The 10,845-nt window shown below is 35.6% G+C and overlaps 1 protein-coding gene across 1 annotated transcript in view; it reads right to left on the bottom strand.

Moving 5' to 3' along the window:
* Positions 1 to 10,845, bottom strand: part of LOC145667025 (tetraspanin-33-like) — a 35,722-nt gene that overhangs the window by 5,071 nt on the left and 19,806 nt on the right. Inside the window, exons 4-6 of the mRNA XM_081734715.1 lie at positions 9,459 to 9,590; positions 6,727 to 6,774; positions 3,113 to 3,229 (exon numbers count right to left, since the gene is read on the bottom strand). Of these exons, the coding sequence (XP_081590841.1) occupies positions 3,113 to 3,229; positions 6,727 to 6,774; positions 9,459 to 9,590 (297 nt within the window). The remainder of the gene's footprint in view (positions 1 to 3,112; positions 3,230 to 6,726; positions 6,775 to 9,458; positions 9,591 to 10,845) is intronic.

Here is a 10,845-nt window from a genome sequence, read left to right as displayed (position 1 = left end):
AGTTGAGTTGATTTTAGTTTAGCGTCCCTTTCAGCAGCGAGGCTATATGAGACGTGGACCTACTGATTAACGTGGAATCCGAACCACATGAGCTCCCGCCGGGAATCGAACCCGGGTCTCCCACGCCAAAGGCGCGTACACTTCAGCAATTCGATTCTATTATAGAGAACATAGTATAAAATCAAATATAGGCAACTGTGAACAAAATGCTCCCGAGGAAATTATTGAAAAGAAAGCATACATATGATTCAATTCAATGTATTGTATACTTTTCTACATACTTACTCATAGGTGGTGGTGGTAGTGATTAATAATAATAATAATAATAATAATAATAATAATAATAAAAAGAACAATTGTTCGTAAATACTTAAGCACAGAAGTAAAGAAGGTTCATACATTATTCCACCATCTTGTAGAACGCCGTGTCTTTCTTCCCGCTTCCCCGACGAAGCCCCACCCACGGGTCTAGAATCCAGGCGTAAAACGGAGTCTCGAAACCTTCGTAACATACGAATTTTGATTCATTTCGTCTGCACTTGTACTCTCATTGGCTGGGGCATTATCATAACGTATAAGAAAGGTATGTGAGAGTACGTTATCACAATAGTTCCCACGAATGAGGTTCAAACGTGAACAAAGAGTGCAGAAATGAAACGAAATGCACTTCTTTAAGTCCAATGAATAAAATAAAATGAATATCTTTCAAATTAGTTCATAATAAAGATCACTATAAATTAGACGTCTCCTAAAAAAAAAAAAAAAAAAAAAAAAAATTGTAGTACATAAAGAAAAACAAAATTGATCACTTTAATGGGATATGTTAATTTTTCCCCAAATTCAATAAAAATACAATATTGAAAAAAATATTTCTGTATATGTAAGTATTTAAAGGTAAGAGATAATCAAGATTTGGGGAACGAGATATTGTAGCTACTCATACAACTCTCTGACCTCCATCCTTTTAAAATATGTATGTTAAGGAACAAAAATTATACACAAATGTTAAAATGACAATTGTACAAACTGTTAAAACGCAAAAAAATCAAAGATAAATGATATCGGTATTAGTTAAGTAGCACTACATGAAAGTTACTCACACTAGTAACTACGTTCATCTACTTAGTTTTGAATTTATTACAATAATAATTTTCTTACACGTTTATTAAATATTAAAAAGAAAAGAGGGAGAGAGAAAGAAAAAGGGAAAAAAAAGTTAAAAAGAAAAAGAAACGTTAAACGACATTACTACGTAACACAATTATTTACAGAAGATCGTTTCACGTTCATAGTAACGACTTCAAGCACCAAGAAGCAGGACATGTTCACAGCACAGAGCAACCGGCGCCAAAATGTTATGTCTTAACTTGCAAAGATGACGGACCGTGTGTGCGTTAGTTGTTACATGGCACTGAAAATCGCAGTCTTCTGGGAGGGGTACAGCTGTGCCCTTTCCGACATTGGTTATAGTTATAACCAGATAATTAAACAGTGGAAGAGGAAAGCCTTTCATGTATCAAAGAAAGGTTATCAACGCAGTATTGAATCGCCGAAAAGCGTGTACCGTACCTGTTGCTGGAACCAATCAAATTGGACCTCGAACATATCGGAAGCCTAAGTGTCCCCCGGTTGTTGTGCGACGTGAAAACCCGGTAGAATAAAGAGCGATTGTACAGGCAGTGCAATGTTCCCCCGCAACTGTATATCGCATCATAGGCCAAGATTTACTACTCGTGCGGAAGCACAAGGGTCAAGTTCATAAGCTGTGTGTTTCTCATGGCCAGGAGAGGAAGAGCAACAGCTGAAAGCTCTACGAATGCTATCTGGCTGGTGCTCGCTGAAAGTATGTAGTATCACTGGATGAAACATGGATGCATTTGTCGGGATGTGACGAAAAAGGGCCACCTACTATCGTCCATGTGATTGCGGGGGGTCGATCTGACTGGGTACGTGAATATGCTGAAAGTTTTCCATGTGGGCTCATAGTTGTTGATGGTTACTGCTATAACGGCAAGCTTCCATTGCGCAGAGTACACAAAAAGGGTAAAATCAATGCTGCCTATTACCAGAACATTTTGGAACCACTCTACAGACATGATATTCCTTGTCTCTATGGCAGTAACATATCTCATGTTGTCATCCACTAGGACAAAGAATCCAGTCATAAGCAAAGTCCACGCAGGCATACATGGATCGGATGGCACGTGAAACGGGCATTCATGGAATACCCTTCACAGACATCCCTGTTAAGTCCCCCGATGCCTCTCCCATGGATTTTTGTGGGTTTCCTTGTGGAAACGGGCCATGAGAAGCAAACATCCCATACAACTGAGAGTCTTTGGAAAACTTTTCAGAAGGAATGGGATCGTTTGGACCAAAGTTTTCTTCGACGCAGTCTCCTGCAATAGAAAAACTCCGCTGCAGATCATTGCTGCAAGACAGGGATATCACGTGGAACACAATCGCTGGTGGCATCACGGTTTTCTTAAGGCGAGGTGAGTTCAAACTTCTTTACCACGGACATGAAACGACCTCCTGTAGAATGACTGCTTCAGACTTGCTTCATTTGCATCATTGGACACCTGTGTTTGAATTATCGGCTTATTGGGAAAATTTCTTACGCAAAATCTCCAATTTTCCCTGACTTCTAGGTTAAGTATCATTTTCCCCTGGCTTTTTCTTACCATTTCGTTTTCCCTTACTTTTCTAGAATTCCCCTGATTTTCAGATTTGTAAGAACTCTGTTCATAATTCACACCTTGACAGCACAATAACAATGGGTGACAGAGCAGAAATGAAACCATCAGCAGCTAAAGAATCTCTACAAGTTTCAATGTATGATATTTATGATGAACGGTGTAAAATGATTCACGATCCCCCTCTCCTTCCTTTATCTCCAATCCCGTCTCATACACAATCTGAGAGTTAACGAAACCATTTGTACAAAATTTTAAGTTTCTGATCCCATCGGTTTCAGAGATATAGTGACAAGTAAGTCATGGATGTATTGTATATAATGAACAAAACCCACTTAAACACTAAATAAGAATATTTAAGTTTACAAAACTGCCTTCATCTTCTTATAATGGACAATATCAAAAATTAATTTTACCTGTGCTAGAGCTATTCCTAGGGCAACTCCTGCTATAGTATATAGATTGCGTTCTGCCCACACTCTTACAACTTCAATACATCCACTTGTCCACACTTTCTTTCCTGCTTCTGCCACCTGCATACAGAGAAAACAAAAGAAAATTGTCAAGTTATGCAAACGATATCCAAGAAATAATAATAATAATATTCAACTACTTCCACCGGGACCAAGAGTTCCGCTTCATGAAACACTAATTTCCTCACTTTGAAATTAGCACAGCATGACTGTTTTTTTTTTTTCGAAAGTTTACAATTGCCTGATTCGAGTTTAATGTTTCTTTTCACACCGAAGTCATATCAGACTGTTTAAAATGGGATTTGAACCTACTTCTGTTTAATCTGAAGGGAATCGAACCTAGGACCAAGCACTGAACTAGGGTTCTCCAAGATTTTTCTCGCTTTTACCGGAAAATGATTCGTTTAAATTTACAGGTCATCACTAACTTTCTCTTAAAAATGCTTCATTATACGAATTCCATTGCAAATGACTTCTATCACTGAGCCTCCATGTTCCGTATATAAATATAGGAATAACCTTGATAATCTTGGACTCTTCACCCTTGTATTTTTACAAACTACGCTTGAAACTACACTGGATTAATCTTCAAATTTTTGAAGGAGTAATGGTGAAGAAACGAGAATTACAAATAAATTTTCGCTGCGGAATTAAATTTTCAGGTGATTCTTGAAAAAAAAAAAGAAAGAAAGAAAGAAAGAAAAGAAAAGAAAATGATCCGGCAAAAAATGGAAAATTTTATTTTCTTGAAATTTGGTTCCAAGACACTTTACATGGGCGTAACACTTCACATTATTGTCTTTTTATTGTCCAACACAATCACACGTCATGTAAATACAAAAGTAACGTGATGTGAGTATTTCAAATTCACACAGGGCAATATTGTGGACAATTAACACTAAAATTCTATGTCTGAAATATATAAATTGACTTTATGATAAAACGTATTCTCGCTATCAAATGTTTTGTACGGGATGAGCGATTGAAGCTGAATATTTCATCCAAGTATACACATAAATAGACGTTGTGGGTTAAAGTCGAATCTCGCAGCCAAAGGCTAAAATTACATCAATTCGACTATAGTCGAATTTCGCAGCGAAAGAGTTAACATTAAAACGAAAACTTGCATGAATCTGTCGCACGTGGGAATTTCACAAAAGAAAATTCCTGCGGAGACTTCGTTTTCCTATTTTATTTATAATGGTGCTGTTACCTGGCTTCAGAAATCCTAAACTTAAGAGTTGACAGTACATTTTTCATATTATGGAAACACCTACACAATTGTTGTCCAGTTCTACTCCAATGTAATCCCAAGCTTTTTATGTGAATCAAAAATTACCTCATAACTAACTCTTATGTTAAATTAAGAAACTTATGCTTACAAAATATGTTTCGTGCATTATTAGATCCAAAACAGTTTCAGCGAACTTATCACCTTCCTCAGTGGCGAATCTTCGTATTTAAAAAAAAAAATAAAAAAATAATAAAAAAAAACTCACATTCGAATTTGTATATCAGTATCCTTATTACAATTACACATTTGTGCCGGGTTCAATTCCTGGTGGGGACACTCGGTCGAAAAGGTATAACAGCTTTTCCAGGTCAGCCATCTTGAGGAGGTTTTTTCAGGATTTCCCTCATTCACACCAGGAAAATGCCGGGATGGTACCTAACATACAGGTCCCAGGCCGCTTCCTTCCCCCATTTCTCGGATATTATGTTCGCCAAGAGATGTGATCCCTCATACGAGGTGTGATCAAAAAATACGGTGAATAATGTAATTAGAAACAAAGTAATAAGCGTACATTGGATTTGATTTAATCTCCTTCAAAGCACTGTCCTTGGCTAGCAACGCACTTATCCCAACGTTCAATCCATGATTGGAAGCATTTCTGGAAGGGCGTTCAGCTGCTCTGTCGTGACTCTCTCAATGTAAGGAACGGTGTCAAAATGTTTTCCTTTCGGCTCGGTTTTAATGTTTGCGAAGAGCCAGAAGTCGCATGATGCTATATCTGGAGAACACAGCGAATGCAGACAGACGGGAATATTTTTGTCGACCAAAAACTCGCGGATCAGAAGCAAGATGTGGCACGGCGCGTTTTAGTGCTGAAGAAGGAAGCCATTTGCCCATTTAATCGGCGGTTAAAATGCTTTTCATAGACCCATGCGAGATTTTTAGTTCTTCGGAAAGTTCTCGAATAGTCATTCGCCTGTTTGAACATATCATTTGAGCCACTTTTGCACGTTTTTGACGTCGAAGGACGTCTCGATTGTTGCTCGTTTTCAACCGACTCCTTGCCGCTTTTAAATCGCTCATACCACTTGTAAACAATTTTCAATGCCATCGCCTCATAGCCATACACTCATTTTGACATTTCGTGAGCTTCTTTGGCACTTTTTTTGTAGTTAGAACAAAACCTAACGTTGGCGCGCGACAGACACACGTCCTCACTCTTCTGCCTCTAACATGTCACAACTCGTTCAAACTCGATACTGGTTGTACAATAGGTTTAGGATACCGGGCTTACTAGTTGAAATGGATACAACATCGATAGTTAGCATTTTTCAATTACATTCACGTACAGTACTTTCGGATCACACTTTGTATGTGACATGCTTAAGGGCGGTAATGTTCAAAAATATGTACAAATATAAAGAAATCAATTCTACATTTAAAACATTAATCTGCTAAATGTATAAACTATTGTTCAATAGAGTTTAAGTTGAGTATGCTGTTTTCTTCCTTCTGATACAGTAAATTTAAATAACACATAATACAGAAAGTATTGCGCAAAAATAAGTAATTGATAGAATAAGAAAAAGGAAACGGGAGAAACACGAGGAATCTCATGGACACTACCACATTCACATGACCCGAACATCTTGCAGCAAGAGATGGCGCTAAACCATTGAGGCACTGTATCCCCTTTTCATAAAGATTCCTGTAAATAACACAGCCACACACGAAAAACAAAAGTTCCGTCCAGCGGATCCCAGGATATAGATTCGACGTAATTTGTTTCATAGAATCCAAATTTCGAAACCCTAGTACGATTCACCATGTCAATCTTCTTTTATGGGTGAAAAACGTGTGTCCTCCCTATCCAAAATCGCTCAAGTTTTTCGCCCATAAAAAGGAATTGACACGATGGATCGTCCTCGGGGTTTAGCAGTTTGGATTCTCTGTTAAGAAAATACATCGAATCCATACCCTGGGGTCCCCTGAACAGGTTTTTTTTTTTTTTTTTTTTTTTTTTTTTTTTTTTTTTTTTTTTTTTGTGGCGTGTGGTTGTGTAATCTATCAAAAAGCAACGACCTTTAGACCACGACGATGCACCAACTGGAAATCCAAAATAATTGTTCCTGGAATGAAGAGATGCCTTTCGCACAATGCATTTTTACGCATCTTATTTCTTGTATTCTTTTATAATTTTGATCTGCATACTTGAATTTGCATAAATTCATTGCACTACATTACATGTACTATTTCTTTTTCAATATAAAAATAAGTAAAAAAAAAAAAAAAAGTAAAATATAAATTAATAACTTATACTCACAGACAAATCCTGCACGCCATATCCACACATAAAATTCTGCAGACCACTCTATGTGAAAAAAAAATAATAAACAGCTGAATAAATGTAATTACGGCAGAATATGAAATATACAACAAATACGAACGTAACTTTTTAAACATTCAATTTTAAGATACGTACACAATTTTATTCATGAAAATACGGTAAACATCACAAAAGAAACATTTTACTTTAGTTTTCTCTAATGTAATTGTCAATCTGTGAATTTCTCTCTTCTTCAGCCCCAAAGCTACCGGTATATGACACGTGCACCTTGCAACGCGAGTTTCTTAGATTGCTCACATTCACAGTAATTATATATATATATATATATATATATATATATATATATATATATATATATATATATATATATATATATATATCACTAAAATAGATACAAATGCACAAAAGTAACCCTTCTTTTTCATTATTTTTAATTAAAAGAACGCTTACATCACGTTCTCACTTCAAGCACACTTTTCTATAAGCTCTCAAATATTCCGTTCGAAAATCCTACGTGAATACTGTTCGTAAAAATTGACGATATATATATATATAATCTAAGCTCTCCAGGCTAGTAACTATTACTATATTCATAAAACTTTCTTTACTATGATAAACTAACAAGACTTTACGTGATCACTTTAGTTCTTGACACATGGAGTCACTATATTTTACATTCATACTTAAATCTGATAAACAGTAATTTCGCAGAACAAAATGTGACTGGTACTTCCATTACAGTTAAATAGATTAAATATACAGTCAATACAGACACTTTGCTCTTTCGACTACGATATTTTGTTGCTGAACATTATTTTAGCAATTCCGCAAATCATAAATATCCATTGTCCATCACGTTCAGTAGAAATATCCCTTTTGTCACTCCAAAATACAATACTTAAGGACTTTATGTGCAATAATAAGAATAAATAATTGGTGATACATTTAAAATAAAATACTGAAAAACGCTCAAAATTTTTCAGATAAAAAGGGTTCTGCAAAAACTTTTGACTTCTTTCAAAAAAAAATCTTATCTCCGATTGTTTGTACTTTTAATTTTTGATCTTATCCTGATCATTTTTATAAAGTCTCCATATATTAGTTGAAATATATACACACTGAAATTCATGCTTTACAGAGTAAGAAGACAGTTCGTTCTGGTATTTCTTATTCTCTATGGCTAAAATTAAATGAAGTTCATATCAAACAATTACCTCCTTTAAAAAAATAATCATTTTGCTGACCTTGAATGCTATTCTGACAAGGCTTGGTAAGCATAAAATGCCTTAAATTGATTTTATTTTTATCGTTCGCTTTCTTTTTACTATATGTTGCCTTCAAAATATCACTAAGTTTTTAGTTTAGTGCTTCATTTTTTATGACCTGTCACTTTCCGTGCTATAATTTACAGTGCATTACTTGCTACCATTCTTTAAAAAACTAATACAAAATACTACACGCTGGATCTCCCATATAAACCACAAATTCCGCCAGGTCCGTGGCAAAGAGTGGCTAAGAGAGCACTGCTTCCCCCCTCCAATTGTTTTTTGCCCTCTCTAAAAGTAATGCTAAAGAGAATTTTCAAACTGACTCAAAACTAGTGAAATTCTTGCAATTATATTTAGCAAATTAAATTCTACTTCAATTTCAATTAAAATTTTGTGTAAAATTATATTTCACGCTAGATGCACCAAATGTCTTCCATTGCCTGTAGCCATTTCAAGAATTTCAAACCGTACCCTATTACTGCAAACACGACAAGCATTCAAGGATACCAGGTGCACTTCCAAACAACAATATCATAGTCAGGGTGCCTACTAAAATTTCAGAATGAAATTTCGTTACTTTTTCGTGGCTTTTTCTTTATCAAATCTTAAAATTTCGTAACATTCTCAAGAGCGAACTTGGGTGCGAATTAGGCCGAATTTTCATGCATGCGTTAGAAGCGTCCTTTGCTTGCGATTTGGTAACGTCTAAAGCTGACCATTTTTGGTGGTGAATTTTGACGTTTTATAGAACAAAATTTTCCAGCCTGTACTTATATTTGTACAGAGAAAAAAATCGTAACCCAAAAGCTGAATTTAGTGACTTTTTCGGGATTTTCGTTACCGATAGTCCAAACGTTAGTTGTGAATATTGATAAACTGTAGTGCCTCGCTTATTTTGGAAGGTAGAAAATTGAGTGCAAACGTTGAATAAAACATATATTTCTATTTTGTATTGATATAATCTAAAATTACTATAATTTTGTCCTAATGTTTAAAAAATAAATATTTCAATTTTAATTATTGATATGAAACAAAGTACCTCTCAAAGAGGTAGTCTTAAACACACAAAAATGAAACAAAAATTTACGGTTTGGATAATTCAAAAATAAATAGAGATTCTGTAAATAATAAATAAATGTACAATTTTATGGTGTTCTTTGATGTCTTTGTGAATGCCCTCTCAGTCTTCATTTCTGCCCCCTACACCTAATAAATCAGGCTGGCTACGGGCCTGAGTCAAGCCCATATTTAATGGGTGACAGGGTTGTATTACTTTTCCTATTATTCCGTTTCTTCCTCTATTCTTGCGTTAAAGTTAGGTAAGCAAAGAAAAATCTCGAGCCCCTCGTCTCCTCGAGGCCATGTTCAAATTCTACGACTTTTCTTCCTTTCCAAATCAACTAATGGAACTTGTCATGTTGTGGCATGAAGAAAACTTACCGAAATATCAGTTATATTCATACAGCACGAGAACGGTACACCACATCTCTCTGCGCTGGGTGAACTGCAGTTGAAATATTCATTTTTCGACCAATCCATGTAGCCGTCTGAGCTTAAGCCGCAGCAATGAAACTGAAATAAACAGACAAAATTAATTTCCTTATTCAATAACAACCGAATCAATCAAAACTACACACTACAATCCTTGTCATTATAGCCAATGGCCAACTTTTTCACAGCACTTTATTTCGAGAAAAAAGAAGTGTTTACATAAGTATCACACTAATCACTTAGATAGTTTTTACAGACATAAAGTTCATAATGTCGTCTACAGCAATTTGATATTTCAAATCATTCCGGAGATATGAAAAAAAAAATGTTAAATTTGGTATATTGCTTAAAATCGCATATTTATGGGAACTTCATTGCCGCTCCAATCATCGTAAAGTTGCTCAAGAAATGCTGCTTTCTAATGGACTAGACGGATGTCATCGCCTAGGAAAAAAAAAAAAAAAAAAAAAACAAAAAAAAACAAAGATAATGATGGTACGGAAAGTGGTGAGGTTGCAAACATGTTGTCAACTGACTACTCACGTTTAGCAGAAAACATATGTGCCGTTTCATTAGTATATATATGAAATTACAACCATTATAAAGTGCTCGGTATGTGGACACAGGATTGTCCAATCACAGCAGGAGTCTGTGGTACAACCCATGTGGTTCAGATAAGAGCAATGACCTCCAGAATGAGAAAATAAGTGGCTATTCTGGGAAGTGGCGTAGTGGTTAACGCATCGGCACGGTATGCCGGAAGTCCTGAGTTCGAATCCTGGTCCAGCCAGTCACTTTTTCACTCTTTGAGTTATTATTATTATTTTATTTTGAGGTGTGAAAAATTAGAATGTGACTTGGAATAGATGGGAAATTATTATAATCGAGTAAATACGGTATACTGGGATCTAAATAAGTTGAAAAAATGTAGCAGGCCAACTGGATACAGCCCATAAACATCACTTCGAGAATCCTGGTACAGAGGATGTAGTCGCCTGTTACAAATTTTCCACTCGCTTTGTGAAATATGGAAGCGAAATTTAATCCAAAGCAAACTAGCAACGTGTTTCTTGAGATAAAATTTAAATGGCGAAGGTGAAAATGAGAATATTTCAAATTTATCTTACGAAAATGAAATTTTTCAGTTTAACGTTTCACGATTATGTCTTTTAGGCTAAGGGAGACGGCAAATTTATCTTATGAACTCAAATAGCGTTTTTAGTATGATTCCCAACGAATCAAAACAGCACGAATTTCACTCATAAACATGTAAGCTTATGAATATTCACCACCTAGAAAAATTCAGCATTAAAAGAAATAATGCCTGCTAAGCTAA

This window comes from Thermobia domestica, chromosome 12 (assembly GCF_964235325.1).
Source record: "Thermobia domestica chromosome 12, izTheDome1.hap1.1, whole genome shotgun sequence".
NCBI lineage: Eukaryota > Metazoa > Arthropoda > Insecta > Zygentoma > Lepismatidae > Thermobia > Thermobia domestica.
This window is presented reverse-complemented; position numbering and strand designations above follow the sequence as displayed.